The sequence below is a fragment of the Nematostella vectensis genome, chromosome 9, assembly GCF_932526225.1.
Source record: "Nematostella vectensis chromosome 9, jaNemVect1.1, whole genome shotgun sequence".
In the NCBI taxonomy this organism is placed as follows: Eukaryota; Metazoa; Cnidaria; class Anthozoa; order Actiniaria; family Edwardsiidae; genus Nematostella; species Nematostella vectensis.
The window spans coordinates 7,572,889-7,589,071 of NC_064042.1; the positions used below are offsets into that span (position 1 = coordinate 7,572,889).

Here is a 16,183-nt window from a genome sequence, read left to right on the forward strand (position 1 = left end):
ATATTGGAGCGGTACTTGCTCTCCTCACCCCAGATGAGTTGATAGAGATGATGCAAGATTGGGTGGATGGCAATACGAACACACCAGAGCTGATAAGAAGGGGAGAGAAGACGAAGAAGGCTGTTTTTCACCTAATACGCCAGGTTGCCCTAGGCATAGTGGAGACATACCCCTACAACGATGAGTAGGGTGTTTTTTTGTGAAAAAGAGAGGACACTAGTCTTATGCTTGTAGCAGTTTGTGCAATTTTTTAATAAAAAAGGATATAGTAAAGAGAGAGTTGTCTTGTTTACAAAACTACTTTTTTTTTTTTTTTAGCTACCCCTTATTCGTAGTAAGTGTCCATTATCAGTCCTAGACTAAAGCGCTGGAACTCCTCTATCTCTTCTTCCGTTGGGAGGTGTGCAATCTGTGCGGGGGACTCTATGGAATTCACATGGCGTTGTACCACTGCGTCTATGTGGGCTCTGACCTGTTCGTAGATTCTTGGGTCTACAAAAGAGGAACGGGAGGTTGGGTGGTTTACTGACATACGCTCCATTATATAACGTACGTTGCCTGCTTCCATCTGTGACTGTACCTCTGGTCCTTGTTGATCCGAGGGTGGTGGAGTTATACGTGATGGTTGTGGTGGTGATGGTTGCGGTGGCGTCAGGCGCAAGCGTAGTCGCGGGAGAGGTGGATGTCCCCTACGCTGCAATAGGCTAAGTTGCGCCAGGTTCCGACTGGTTTCTTCAGTGCTTTGGGCCGTGGGTGTCCGTACACGTGTGGGTGATGGTTGTCTTCTGAGTTGTCTTGTTCTTTGTTGGTTAGTGGGGAAGGGGCGTATCGTCCTCCCCCTGCGTAGGTTGTAGACAACTTGTTCACTGTTCCGTACATCGCTTGCAACCTGCAGGGGGAGTAATGTGTTAGTTGTGTTCTTACCCTAGCAACACCAATAGTAGTACTAGTAGTATTATTAGTGATCCCCCCACCGAGTTTATTATCCAAACTAGACGTGTTAGTCGTTTATTATTCTCTTGTATCACCTGTTGCTCGTTGGGCGATGGTGTCCGTGTAGCTGCCTCTCTATCCACCTCTTCGGTTTCGTTGTTGTTGTTGTTATTGTTGTTGTTGTTGTTGTTGTTGTTGTTGTTGTTGTTTTGGTAATCTGCGCGTACTTGCATTAGGGCTAGGGCTATTTGTCTGGCACGATACCGTTGGGATCTGCGCGAGTGTTGTGGGTTGGCTGGTTGGTTGGCCAATAACACCCCTTCGTCGTCTTCGTCCTCGTCCTCCCCATGGCGTTCGGCCCAAGTGGTAGGGGGGTTGAGTAGTGAGTGGAGTAGTGAGTTGTCTTCATCTTCATCTTCCGGTGAGTTGTCTTCATTCTCATCCTCCGTTTCGTCACTGTTGCTGCCATCGTTCTGTTCCGTGTAGTCGCGGCTCCAGGGATGGTCGCGTGAGCGCCATCCTATAGGGTCATGGGCGTACCTCTCCCATAGGAAGTGGGAGTAGGGGGGCGGTGGTACCACAAAGGTGGCGTCGTAGGTCTCCCAAACCCATTTACCGGTTGGTAAATCTAAGGCCCACGCAGCGTAGGAATCTTTGAAGGCGTGGACGTAGGATTGTGGATGGAAGAGTGAGGTGTCCACGTTCTCCATGAAGGCAACCCTATCGCTTTCGTATTGGGCTCTTTTGTCGTGCCCCTCTGGGGGTGGTGGCGGTGTGATATCCTCCCTGAGCCAATGATACTCGTTATTTGCGTCTACTTCCCAAAGCCACTCACCGTACTTAGTGATTTGGTTGTTGTATTGGTGGGAGAAGGTGCTTATTGAGCGGCGTGGGAGTAAGAGAGGGAGCTCGAAGTCGTGGCGGTCTTCCTTTTCGCATATTTTTTGGGCTATAGGGTCGCATCTCCTGCACAGCACCCCAATGAAGAAACGACTCCTGTAATGGGCGGGGTAGAGTGCCATGAATTGTTTGAACCGGTCGAAGGCTGGCTGTATTTTGGTCTTTTCCTCTACGATGATTTGCTCCGCTGGGTGGTCATCGTACATGGGTTTAAAGTTACTGTCGACCCATAAGACCACCCCTCTTGTCGTATCTGGGAAGACGTACCTACAGTGTGGGCATGTGATACGTTCGGTGCGGTGGGTGTGTATCCATTTCCAGAAGCATTGCTGATGGCATGATTGTCCACAACAGGGTAGACGGCTCAATAGGGTGAGGGATGTGTTACTGGTCTCCCTGTCGTCTTGGCAAATGATACACGCCAACCTCTCAGAGTTGTAGATGTCCTTTGCTAGTTCACAGAGCTTTTTGGTGGGAGGCTCTAGGTGGGATGCCCTAGCCATAGTTGTGCTAGTGTGAGAGTATTTCAGGGTGAGTGCTGCAATTTATACGCTTGTGGGGTGACGTCAGCTCTGACGTTTTATGGGGAAGTGTGCTGTGATTGGCCTAGAGTTTTGGGTACTACTCTCTTATTGGTTTAGGTGTTTCTTTTGTGATATAACAAAGTGTGTGATTGGGTAGTATTGTACATCGATGCTGATTGGTTTGTGAGGGTGTTTCCAACCTATATATAAAAGGGTGAGGGCTTATTAACGCGTTTCTTTGTGCATCCATGGCGCCAGTGTGGGAGGAAGCTTTCACCTCGTTCGTCAGAGGGTGTTCGTTTGGGGTTGGTCTCTTTTTTGGCGCACGTATCACTTTCTCCTTATTGTGTTGGGAATTTACGGAATGGCTACAGGGAAAGATCCCAGTGGAGAGCAAGAGAGTGGAAGATGGGTCAGTGGATGGGAACAGTGGGGAATGATACCAGGCATATTGGACTACACCAATTATGTACTGCGTGGGCCTTTCCACGACACGCTCCGTGGTCCCTTTGAACCATGTGTTGCGCAAGAGGGTGTCTTCCAGAGCATTACATGTATCCTCGACGAGGATGGGTTTTATGTGAATGGCGTGTTCCATTGCAAGGAGGTGGGGTTCTTTCATCACAATGACGAGGTGATTGGTAGACACTTCACCTTCCCTATGAGGTACAGCGAGCTCTCCCAAAAAGACAGGAGGGTAGCACGCTATGTCACGCAAAATGTCACAGGGCTGAAGTTTGACCTTACAGCTGGCTCCAGCATCCCTCACGCTGAGCTGGGACGTGTCGTCAAAGGGTGGTACGATTTCTACGGTCAAGGGGGAATTGTTGGGTACAAGGGTGGTAGCTGCGAGCGTCGGCTCCTTATGGACCTTAGCATTCCTTTCGTGAACTTGGAGGTGTTTGGTTGTCCCAAGTACCAAGAGTTGCATGAGCACTACAGCAACATGCACGTGAGCTTTATGACGGGTGCTCACGAGAAGGCATGTAGGCATCATCTTTACTCCGCCTTCTCCGACACCCCCAAGCACTGCCCCAAGGCTGAGGTCTATTTGTTTGGCAAGTGGTTGAGAACCAACCAACGGCGTGTGTGCATGTTTACCGACCCTGAGAGCTGTCTTGAGTACGACAAACGGATGGAGTGCTATAACCTCCAAAAGGATGTAGAGGAGTGTAATAAGATATGGAAATGTACCCACCCTGTGTGTGGGGGCGCTGGTGTTGTAAGGGAGGGGGTAGGGGATAAGAAGAAGAGCCTACTTGAACTAACTAGGACCTACTAGTAAGGGTCATTACAGTACACATGTATTAAGGTGTTTTTTATTGCTATTAAAAAAAAAAGAGATCGTGCGTTACAGTGTATTGCTTTCCTCTCAAAGATCGTCCCATCGTTCTATTGTTTTCTTTGGTTTCTTTCTTCTCGCACCACTCCCGGTTGGCTTTGGGGTTGTAGTGGCAGGTAGGCGCCGTTTGACGTTTCGCCACGGGAATGGTCTTGGAATCCTACTCTTTGGTGTGTTAGTGGGCGGTGTTGGTAAAATCCCAAAGGGTGTGCTTGGTGACTCGCTTGGTGGTGAGGGGAGGGGGGTCCTGAGTTGGGCATCGGTCTCTTTACTCCTACCCTTTCCACTCTCCTTGGCTTCTTGGATCCAATCTAACCATTGCGTCAGTGCTGTGTTGTAGAGGCGTACTTTTACCTCCAATGGTAATGTTTTGTTGTTTAGGATCCTCTGTATATCTTTGTCCAGCCGTGCCACAATCTGCAGCTGTGGTGCCATGGCAACCTTCTCTTTGGTTACCAGTAGGTTTGCCATATGCTCAGGTACCAATGCCATACGGTAGGCTCCCCCTTTTTGTGTTGACATGGTGACTATCTTGGGTAGACTGGGTGGTATGGTTACCCCTTGGCCTTATTTATATTTTTCCGATGAGTTTCTGGACCAGGGGTACCCCTGCGGTACCTCCTAGGGCTCCTAGTAGGAGTGGGATAGCCCATCCCCCACGTTGGCTTACGAGCATTTTTTTCCTCTCCCTTGCTGGTAGTCTCTTGTTTGCTAGGGTACGTAGCCTGTGTTTGTGGACGCTTAGTTTGCTCCGTTGTACTTTGCTGAGGGGGACGTTGCCTCTTAGCAGGTTGTGGGCAATCTCGCCCAACGCGTTTACTTGCTCACCAGAGGCTTTTTTTAGGAGGTATTGTCTTGTTCTACCTTTGCTGATAGAAAGGTTGTTCAGGAACTTAGCGTTCCTCTTCAACCGGCGTGACATGGTGAAATGGTACCGATGGAGTACCTCCCCTTTTTTTATAGGGCTGCTACAGCCATGCAGGGTCAACCCTATCCAATTCACGTCCTGTCGCCCAGAGTTTCCGGTAACGCCCACCATGCTGTACCGTTTTACCAGTGTACACTCCCCTACGTGTATGTCTTCCCCTTCTGACGCGTGTGACACGTTTGGTGCGTCTTCTCGCAAAGCGTCCGCTCTTTCTCAATACCATGGTCGAGTGATTGGGGTCATTTATCGGTGAGGGCTTTTACAGTATCGTAAATAGCACCGATGTAATCTTTGGGTCCACGTTGCGTACCCCTACCACGCTGCGTACCCCTACCCCTCTGTCTGTAGCGATGGGGTCTACCCCTTTTCTTACACACTGTCCTCCTCCTCCTCAACCTAGTACGTTGGGTCCTTCTCACGCGGCGTCCCATAGCGGAGTGGTGTAGTGGTGTTCGTCGTTCGCTATTTATCCTAAAGCGCTTTCCATTGGCTTAGTGGTATCCCAAGGAGGTGCAATTCTTTCCTACCCCTACCACGCTGCGTACCCCTACCCCTCTGTCTGTAGCGACGGGGTCTGCCCCTTCTCTTACACACTCTCCCCCTCAACCTAGTACAACGGTTCTTGCTCACACGACGTCTCATAGTGGAATGGTGTTGTGGTGTTTGTCACTTGTTATTTACGAGTTTTTTTCATACCCAAACGGATCTCCATGGTGGATTATTTGCAGCACTGTCAACTCCACCAACACCGCCACCAACTTGTTGGTTGTCTACACGTTGGGTGGTGACGCACTTTGTTTTGGTGACATTGGTCCCATCTGCGCGACGTCTCTTTTGGGTGACGCACTTTCTTGTTGTTGTGGTCGCTCTTCCACCTCTCCCTCTTCCACCCCTCCTCCTCCCTCCTCTACCGCCACTACCGCCACTGCCACCACTACCTCCACTCCCACCTCCACCTCCCCCACTCCCCCCAGCCCTGCGCCTTGACCCCCTACGAGAGGTACTCCTGGAGGGTGTGGAGGGTGTACGGATCGTGGAACCATGTGACCCTAGTGGTCTTATCGCCGAGAATGTGGTAGGTGACCCATAGCTCCCAGGCGAGCGTAACTGGCTTTGGTCTACCGTCGTATTGGCAATTGCAGTTGCTTCGGGGCTGGGTAGTGGGTTTGCTCTCCCCCAACCCAGGAATCGTTGGAGAAGACCTCCCTGTGGCGGTGATTTCTTCTTATGATGAGCGCGCCCTGCGGCACTGGACGCCCGTTTTGGTGTCTTTACTTTCTTTTGCCGCTTTCTGCCAGGCTCACTGTATACTCTCTCGGGGGAAAGCGCTAGTGACGCATCCGATAGGCCTGAATAACCAGCCCAAGTGGGGGTACCCTCCAGGGGGAGAGTCGATTGTGGTAGATTGGCTGGGGTCGATGATGCTAAGGGGGAGAGTGATGGGAGAGCTGTGTTGAGTGGTGTTGGTAATGGCTGCGGATGTGGTGATGATGATGATGATGATGATGCTGATGACAATAATGGCCCTGGCCCCGAGCGTTTGCTGTACCGCGAGAGTGTTCGTGGTGCAAACTGGGTCCATGATCGCGGTGACGATGGTGGTGGTGGTGTTGACGACTTGCTAGATGAGGAGAGGGGGGTAACTCCGCTAGGGGGTGTTGGTGGCTCCAACCCAAGGCGTTTGTTGTACCGTGCCTCAGCCCTGTACTTGGCGCGGGTGTACTCCGCGGGCTTACGCCTTGCGCTTGCCGTGGGACGTACACGGGTCGCTGGGGTCCACCCTCCCCTTGGACCTCTTCCTCTTACGTTGGGCATCGCTGACTGATGTGGTACACCCATTCTCCCCCTCTATATATGCATCCTTACCCCTAGAGTTTTTGGGGAAGTAGGCGTACATGGGAAACCGCTCTGGTAGGATGTTGGAGCGGAGGCGAAGGTTGTCAGGGGTTGTTTGGTGGAAGTCGACCAACAGACAACTATAAGGGTCTTTAGTAGCTTGATCGTAAGCATCCATAACGTAGTCTAATTGTCCCGGGAATGCTTGCTGCGCTAGCGTGCGTATCCCTAACTTGTTCCTAGGGTCCTTGAACAACACAAAGAAATGGCTATTGATCGAAGCGGTGCGTGATTTTCCCCCGGGGAATAGGTTCTGTGAGATAAATATAGTTGTGATATCATGGTGGTGGGACTCTTGGGTGAAGATTTTCAAAGCCCTATCGATTTGGTCCATCAGGTCGTCTATGATGAGCAGACCAGGGGTGTCGTGCTTCCCAAACAGGTCAGTGACAGAGTCAGGCAGTCCTTGGTGGAACTCAACCCCTAGTTTTTTCTGCAGCCAATCGTACTTGGGCTGCCACTGTCCGTAACAACAAACTATTTTATGGAACCGTTTGTCAAAAGCCATAGGGGCTTGCCGTAACAAACTCTGCACCCATGTAGTTTTTCCTGATTGACTTGGGCCAACTACCATAATGGCACACGGACAACGGAACCGTCGGTCCTCCATCCTGGGGTGGCTGAGGGATCTAGTGCCGTCCACTTTTTACCCTCACCAGTATATATAAGCGATGGGGAATAATGAGTCAAGACACAGGGTACCCATTACATGTTTTTTTTTTATTGTAGTGGACCACTCTACACTAGGGCCACATCCATAGGTTGTGGTTGTTATAATTATTATTATTATTATTGCTATTGTTATTGTTACTATCGCCTAGCACTAAATGGTGTTGTTTCACAGCGCATTGGCGCCAAGGGCATCGTCTGCGTTGGGCGCAGTCCCTACCAGCGCCATGACAAACTAGATCGTGCACAAACGAACACACTACTTGGTCGTTCCAATTATACTGACTACCAAACTTTGAGACGATCTCCCTTAAGGTAACTCCGCGGGTACGGTGGTACAGAAAGAATAGGCAATACTGTCCGCACACGGCCGAGTTTAAAGCTTGGAGACGGTGTGGGTTCGTCACCAACCGGGGGCGCAAGGCGCAAAAGTCTGCCATTACATTTCCGTAGGCCTCAGGACCAAACCCAAAACTGTCAAACCACTCGCAACGGTCTGGTGTGAAGAAGGCTGCTAGCCAGTGGGTACCAGGTCTGCCACTAGGGTCAGTGTTCATGATGTATGCTGAGTAGCCATACCCATTCTCAGGGATAGTGGTTGGTAGAAGGTCCGAGGGGTACACCCCTTCGAACACAGGTTCTATATGACGGTCACGGAGGGCTATAGTCTCCAGCTCCTCTGTGGACATTGCGTCCTGTTGGAGGTCAGCATTCATGTCTTTTCTTTTTTTCTTATCCTTTACCCTTGGATGGTATACATTACACGACGGGCGGCGTCTATCTCCATGACGTTGTTGAACTCTCCGTACAGCACTACTGTAAGCACCTCGGTGGGAGCTGTACTGAAGGTTAGGTCCAGTGACACCGTGCCTTTATACTGTGGCTGAAAGTACCCGGATGAGGCGTTTCCTGCCGCTGTAAGATCGTAGACAATCAATCCATATCCCCCAAAGAACTCATCACGGTTGATGTTCAGGCCTTTTGTACGCCCCGTTTTGCCATTTATGCCTTCGTGCATCATGTAGTACAAGTCTATAGCATCCCCAGCAATGTTTTTGATGCTTGTGAAGGGGGTCTCAACACCATTCACCCGCAACTCAATGTTAGTAACGTTCGTCAAGAAGAAATTGAAGGGATTCTTATCGTAGTCCCCAGCGTAGGCAGCGTTGGTGATAAGACCAAATACCATTCGCTTTGGGATGAGTCCGTTCCACAGGTCATTGAACTTTTTGGTGAGTTTTCCGCTCTCAACCTGCTCTGTTTTAACCACAGCTGTGGTCACAGGGTATTTGGCTAATTTGTGCTGGACCAGTGCAGTGCCATGAGTTAGTGCTATAGTATCTGTTGGGGTGACGTGATACAATCGGAGGGTTGAACCTGGTGTTATGACAAACTTCCCACTTCCCATGAGGGCAAAGGCTGGCGTTGACATCTCCAACCTGATCTTCATTGGGACACCACTCAACAAGTATCGCCCACACTTGAAGAGATCAACATCTAGGTTGATGATTAGACCAACCTCCGCACTCAGGGCTGTGTAAGAGTTGCGTTTGTTCAGGCCTTCGTTTGTTGCTCCAGCACCCGTTACAGCGGTGACGTCCATTTTGCCGGCTGTGTCTTTATGCCAAAGACTAAGGCCTAAGAAGGAGTCTTGTCCCTCCCTGGTGTAGTTGAGTAGGTTACTGATGTAGGCTTTAAACGGATACGAGTCCGTTTGTAGAGTGATTGGCATATTGTTCAACTCTACCTTGACTTGTTTGAACAAGGAATGGCCAACATTGTTCACAAAAGTGGCAGCCTCATCGGCCGTGAGGTTCTGGTTATTGGTCTTAGTGATCTTGACTTTCAGTTTTATGTGTGTTTTTTGAAGGTCAATGTAGGTGGTAGTAGGATGAATGTACCACTCAATGTGGTCGGAGCTCTCATCGCTGGGTGTGTAGGGTATAAACTTCCCATCTTTCAAAGCGACATCCGTGGCTGGCATAGTGAACAATCCCATACCGGGGTTGGCCACTTGCTGTGACCCCTCGAGAACATGCGCAGTACTCATGGTGTAAAGGGAGCTCTTCTTCGTGGCAAGGGTGGGTGTGAACTGGGGGTATGACGTCACTTGTAGACAGTTTTATCTTTTTTCTCTCTAGTCGAAGATATCCATAGGTCTTCTCCCACCCCTTTGACGTCTGTGAGAGGGTGTGACTTTACGGCGCCGATGGCTTCTCCGAGGTACCCCTGTGGAGGGGGTGCCGAGAGGTACAGTCTTTGGCATAATTTTCACTCTATGAGCAATTTGTCTCCCCGTGTTGGGGGAGGTTGTCCCGAATGTTGTATGGTCAATTGGGATACTCCCCGAGGCGTCGAAGGGTAAGTCTGTGTTGAGTGACCCAAGGCCACCCCCAGTTTGTACCACCACAGGGTAACCGCGGAACGCTTCACCATGGGCGCTCCCCCACCCCAATTGACCAAGGGGAGCACCTTGGAACGCTTGGCTACCCATCCCCCGTTGCTCCATATCAATGAAAGGGGGTGGGTTTCTAATGTCATACCCTCTTATTACACCAGCGTCGGCTATTGCATGGGAGCCGCGCCCTTGTTGTCCACCAAAGAGAGGAGCAAGGATAGGGGCTAAGAGAGTTCCAGCTAACCCTGCCAAGAGGGGGAAGACCATAACTGTGCCTTGCGCCTAAAATGAAGTGTTACCTCGAAGCCCCCAGACAAGAATGGTATCGTTCTGCCTGTGTCATCTGTTATATAGAGGTGGATTTCGTTGATGAGTTGTAAGCGTAGGGGAAAGTAGAATGGTCTGTCGAAGACCCGCTCCACACCTATGTCACCAGGTTTCCCCCTGTCAGCCATTACGCGTAATACATTTCGGGTACTGCTCCCTAGGATGTAGTTGCTGGCGGTGATATTCGAGTACAAATACATGTTTTGGAAAGTTTTGACATCAAAAACAGGGTGGGGACTGGATGAATACTCACGGACGTTTGTACTCCCTTTGGGGAGGGAGTAATCAAACACAGTCCATTGAGGCAGCAGATGTGAAGTAGCAGACGTCTCAGGTAGGCTTGGGGGCTCTCTCGCGGTGATGGGGTAGTCAGGGGGAAGGACACCCTTTATCGCTAATGGGTGAGTAATGTCTCCTACACTGATTGGTGGTAATAACGTTGCGTAGAATGGTCCCTGGTCGGATAGAGAGGCGTCACTGTAGCCAAGCCTTGCAGCGAGCCGTTTCCGTATCAACACACGGTTACCCCATCCCACTTTGAACACAACTTTCTCGTTGTACTCATCGGGTACCATTTCTAAGTCTAGGTAATCCTGTTGTAGCGCTTGTCTCGTGGTTTGCCGGGATGTGTTAAACCCATCGATTACGACCCGTAGGTTCATTGTCAATTGCAACCAATTGCTTATCCTTGACTGCCGAAGGGTCAACTTATGCCATTGGAGGTAAGGCACAGCTGATGGCGAGTACGAGTGCCTGCACATAATCCAAAGGTCGTGCTCCTCGTCGGCGAAGGTGTCGTAGTGGGGGCTGTAGTTGACGGATACAACTCCTACCTCCCACCTCCCACCGCGCAGGTCAAGCGTCCTGGGAAACCTCACAACAAAATTGCCAATTTCACCACCCAACTCCCGGTCAGCGCTGGATACGTGAAGTATGAGCTCCCTGTTTGTCATCGTTCAAGCGAACGGAATAGGTTTAAAATGCAATGTCCCCACCACGGCACCAGACTGGAATGAGATGGGCCGCCCTTTGTCGTCAGTTATATAGAAGCGGATCCTATCCACAAGTTGGGTACGTGCTGGGAAGTAATAGGGTACGGTGAAATCACGCTCCACGGCACCATGGCCACTCCCCCCGGGTGTTATCACACGTAAGAGGTTGCTGCTATCACTCCCTATGACGAGGTTCCCCTCGGTCATGTTGGAGTACACATACATGTTTTGAAAGGGTTGTAGCTCCTCAATGATAATGTCAGACTCCTTAGAGGAGAATGGCCGTGTAGCTGGGGGGTTGAAGTCCTCGGAGCCCGGGAACAAGCTCAACTCATCATAGCTAAAGGGCACCCAATTCAATAGGGTCCTGTGTACTTCGGTTGGGCCAAACTGGTAATTGGGTGGAGTGACTCCATCGTTTGTAACTAATTGCATGAGCCACTCCCCAGAGACCCATTGTCTGAACCCTAGTGCCATTGCAGTCCGTGGCCGTAGGAGAAGTTGGCACCCCTTTGCTATTGCTATGTTGGTCTGTCTCGTCGGTGTGTCTATAGTCATAACCACATCCCACACACTACCTTGACCAAGTTGCTTTCTCACCCACACCCTACCCTCGTTGAATATGTCTATAGCTTTCTTGAGGCTGAAGGCGACTTCATGCCACTTTGGGACTTTGAAATCATCCAGCTTAATATGCGTCCATTTATTCTTTATTTTATCTTGAGGGATAAGGGCCTGTGGATCGTCCTTGTCAGCCCAACTGGCATACCAATTGGGGTCCGGGACTTTATGATAGATCCAAACGTCAGTATCCTCGGGTGAAAACTTTAGCCATGTCCTAGGGTAGATGAGGTGTACTAGCCCTACTTGCCACTTTCCATCACGTAAGTCGAACGTCTTTGGCGTCCGTATGGTAAAATCGCTGATGGTGTTACCAGGGAAAGCATCTTCGATAGCGTTACTGGGTAACGTGACGTAGAATGGCTCTTGGTCCGTCATGGTGCGTGAGCGTAACTGAGAGAGAACGTGCGTCTCACGCAATTTTATGCATTTGCTCAGCAGACACCCAACTGTTGTACTTAGCAGGCCACCCGCGCCATTTCACAAAGTATTCTTTACCCCTCCCCTTCCCACGTGACTTGACTACTCTTTCGATGCGGTACAGCTCCCCCTCCTCGTCGATGTGGACAGGTTGCAGTTCAGGTTCGTAAAACCGCCCCTCTAACCACGACCCGTCGTACTCACGAAGACGGTACGCATAGTCTTTCTGTTTTGGGTCATTGTACCGCTGGCCCACCGTGAACACCTCCTCCGTCCAGTTTGGGGTGTACCCTTTGGCGAAGATGTGTTTGACTTTACTGATTCGCACTTTATCCCCAACATGGAATTTTGGTAATGGTCTCTTTTTCGCTTTTTTGGGCTTCACACCCGTCTTTTTACCTCCATACAAGACACCCCATACCTCCTGAGCATCATCGTACGTAACTACATCCGCTGGGGCACGACGAATACTACGGTGGTAGGAGTGGTTGTAGTTGTCGACCAGCTCGGGTAACAACTCAATATACCGTCGGGTCTCCTTATGAGTAAACCAACGCCACATCCAAGTCTTAAGGGTACGATTAAACCGTTCCACCACAGAGGCCTTTAGCTCACTGCGCGTGGAGAAGTAATGGATCCCCTTCGATTTAAGGAACGCTTGAAATGTTCGGTTCTTGAACTCAGTCCCGTCATCTGTCTGAAGCTTTTCAGGTTGACGTCCACCCTTGAAAATTCCCTCAAACGCCTTAACGATCTGAGGACCTGTCTTGTCTTTCAAAGGGACAGCCCACCCATATTTGCTCAATATGTCAATCACGGTGAGTATGTATTTGTATCCATCATTCACCGAACTATACGCTTGCATGTCACACAAATCCGCTTGCCATTGCTCATCCATTCCATTCACGATCACTCGTTGGCGCGAGTACCGTCGCCTATAGGGTTTATGGACCGTGTAGGTGGATTGGGTCCGGAGCCACGCCTCCACTTGGGCACGACTTACTCCCTTGGAGCGTACCGCTCGGAGTAATTTGTCCACTCCCCCCAAGGCTGCTGGATGCTCCGGATTGTAATAGATTTGTTGGAGAAGATGGTAGGTAGCTTTCTTGGTCATCCTCTTCTCCCTCCCCTCCATCTTCCTTACTACTGACGTACCCACCCTTCCCCTCCCCCTCTTCTTCTTCTTCTTCTTCTTCTTCGTACCATACCCTTTTTCCACTTTCGTTTTTGTCGGGGGCTTTGCCATCGAGTTGCGAGTCCCGAATGGTGATGTTACCCCCACAACATGCGAAGAGACAACGCATGCGTTCTAACGCTGTACGGCAATCAAAACGGGGGTGGAGAGGATCCGCACCAAAGCAACCCATACCGCAAGTGATACCCTAGCCACACCCACCCTCTTATTTATGCTGAGAATAAGACGCTGACCACCACAGGTGAGGAACCCTCTTTTTTATTGTCATTACCATAGTTATTTGATAGACTTACAGTGAGTAATACCCATAAGGGTAGGTGAGCATCCCCCTACGCACCCGTTTGTTATACACCATTTTAAAAGTTTTATGCGCTGGCACAGTGTGCAAGGTCCTACCTATCGTATTACGGACAATAGTGTAAGGGAGAACCACATGACGTTCTTCGTCCCCCTCACCAGTCAAGAGCTCTATCATAGTCTTCTGGTTAACAATACCAGCCGTACGGACATTCAAGTGCAGTCCTTTCACCTTACATACAGATTTCCCACTGTAAGTGGTATACGCATAACTCTTTGGACCAGTCGAGGAGTAACAGTCGATGAAATCCCCCTCGTCTAACTCACTAGTCAAATCCCCTAGGTAGTCACCAAGGGGTGGCTTCCACTCCCCAGGGCGGTGTAGGAAGATGACACTATCCGTATCATGATACAGGCATCGAGGGCCTAGGCGTCTCATTACCCCAAACAATGCCAGCCGTGCAAACGCTGTGGTGAAGGCCGCTATGATAACATTAGTATGTGGCTTCAACTCTTGAAATCTCTCACCCAGTTTATAGTGAACTTGGATAAGGTCATCACTCACAATGAACACATCGTTCACCTCAATGCTATCGTTCGTCAGTAAATCAAAATACTCAATAGGCTCGCTAATGTATTTGGTCCGCCTTGGGTTTGGCTGCTCCCCAAACTTCCCCCACATACAATTTAACCCCATCTTTGCCACACTGCGGAGGCCTGGGTTCTTTGCGATCTTCTCTTTGTCCAATCGAACACCTTGGTGTTGCTCGTACTCGTCAATGTAACGCTGCTTATCCGAGTCAGTGTCACACCACGCTGGCCACCCCGAAGCCTCCTGCTTGAATTTCAAAAAGGTATCGATATACCCCTTGAACAAGCGCTCCCACTTCTCCCAATGCCATATCTCGTAAACACGGAGTACAGTGTACCCCTCCTCGATAGCCTTGAAGACCTCGGGGTGACACCACGTGCCTGTGAACGCCCGCTCCTCATCCGAATGGTTGCAGCTCCCTTGCTCCTCCATCTCAGCACAACTGCGACACAGTGGAAACATCAGCTTCTGATTAACCCTGACAGGGAGGACTGGAAAGAAGAGGTCACGGGGAGGTAGGACACGGATCTTCATGAGCCCCTTGTATGCGTGGAGGTCTTCATTAAAGTTCTCGGTGACAATCGCGTCGGGGTGGCCAACGGGGTACTCGCACGTGGCGTTTACCCAAGGGTACAAGGATGTGAAGTCGTAATAATGTATCCGTTCGCCCTCACAGACCTTTGCTTCGTAATGCAATTGAATGGCATTTGTCCTGCCACCAAAAAAGGCATCACGGGGGTTGAGGGGAATCGAATGCTCCACCTCCCCCACAAGGGCTTGCAGTTGTACATCACTGCTCAGCCTAGCGTCGAATTGACACTCCCATACCTCCTCGTAATTATACCCTAAAGCTCTTAGGCGTAACTCTGTAGCACGTGTGTGATCGCGGAGCTCCCTCATAGTAGTATGTGTCAAGGGGTTCACAGTATCAGGTAGGAAGCAAGTAGGACACCCATGGTAAAAACAACCTTGGTATTGGTACACAGTGTTAGTGTCAGCAGCATAACCATCCACCTTAATTCTACCAGCTAAGCGCACCTCGCCTCCATTTCCCGCATGTCGGATACACACACCGTCACGACGCTCCAGGTATTTCAGCCACTGTAGTGCCTTCAAAGACTGCACATCGTGCCCACGGTACCCACGTAAAGGGACTAGGCCAATTTTACCCTCCTCCAAGAACTTTGAGCGCAGAATCCGACTAGATAGCGAGGCTATGGTGATAGCTATCTTGAATGGATGGAGACCAACCGCATCCATGATGAGTTTATCGAAGGCTACCACTGCCCTCTTCAGTACTTCAACATCTTGGTGACAATAGTTAGCAAGTTCCTCCCTCAAGTTGAACACAACCCCACGGGTGACTTGCTCCTGATGCCATTGAGCGACAGCGTTTGCGTCCTCCTCCTTCATACTCCGTAAGTCGTAATAACTCAAATCTGGCATAGGCCCTACATAATCTTGGTGCTCGGTAATATTAAAAAAGTGAGGAAATACACCTTTCTGAGTGATGTGGTCGAACCCAAAAGCTTTTGGGAGCTTACTCAGTGGCATTTGAAAAAAATTCAAGGTACACTTCATCTCAATGTTTAACGAGTCCACCTTCAAATGCATCACCTTGCCACCAGTGAAGATAACATTGGGCTTAATACCATTCTCAAAAAGGTACTCCAAGATAAAATAGGAGTCGTACCCCTTAAAATTGTGTGCCAGGCAGGTGTACCCAGCATTACTGCCACCGAATAACCAGTCGCAAAACGCACGGGTACTGGTAAAACTATGCTTTCGGACCCCACACGTGGTGCACTCCAAACGATCCATGGGCCACTCCTTACACGTGTCGCACAGTTTTTGAGCGCCCACAAAATTAGGCTCGTGTTTATCACCCAATGGCATCGCCTCGACATCGAAAACGATAAGACGCATGCTATCATCACCGTCTTTGTCCTTTGGTAGAGCATTGGCACCAACAGTCACGTAACACAAATGGTCTGGGGGAACCACCTCTTTGCAGACAGTACACTTGTACTCCCCACATACATGTGACGTCCCCTCCTTCCGGGTGGCAAGCATATCAATACGTTTACCACATGTCTCGCATTTATGGTACATCTGACAGTACGACCGAGGGGTAACATCTTTCTTATTG

The 16,183-nt window shown here is 50.1% G+C and overlaps 3 protein-coding genes across 4 annotated transcripts; all 3 read right to left on the bottom strand.

Annotated features, from left to right (window-relative positions):
• Window positions 1-225: 225 nt before the first annotated feature.
• LOC116603642 lies at window positions 226-2,355 on the bottom strand. 2 transcript variants are annotated; one of them, XM_032365197.2, is made up of 3 exons: window positions 1,029-2,355; window positions 581-889; window positions 226-492 (listed from the first exon to the last, which is right to left on the bottom strand). In XM_032365197.2, exons 1-3 carry the CDS (start codon window positions 2,334-2,336, stop codon window positions 457-459), a joined length of 1,653 nt encoding a protein of 550 aa, XP_032221088.2. In that variant the 5' UTR covers window positions 2,337-2,355; the 3' UTR covers window positions 226-456. The 2 variants fall into 2 exon arrangements, with proteins under 2 accessions (XP_032221088.2, XP_048588497.1); XM_048732540.1 differs by having other exon boundaries at window positions 226-889.
• A 5,576-nt stretch (window positions 2,356-7,931) lies between these two features.
• On the bottom strand, window positions 7,932-9,242 carry LOC116617493 (uncharacterized protein F54H12.2-like). Its single transcript, XM_048732429.1, has one exon. The coding sequence runs from the start codon at window positions 9,240-9,242 to the stop codon at window positions 7,932-7,934; it is 1,311 nt and encodes a 436-aa protein (XP_048588386.1).
• A 2,700-nt stretch (window positions 9,243-11,942) lies between these two features.
• Window positions 11,943-13,085, bottom strand: LOC125572221. The gene has a single exon (XM_048732432.1). It carries the CDS (start codon window positions 13,083-13,085, stop codon window positions 11,943-11,945), a length of 1,143 nt encoding a protein of 380 aa, XP_048588389.1.
• Window positions 13,086-16,183: the final 3,098 nt, after the last annotated feature.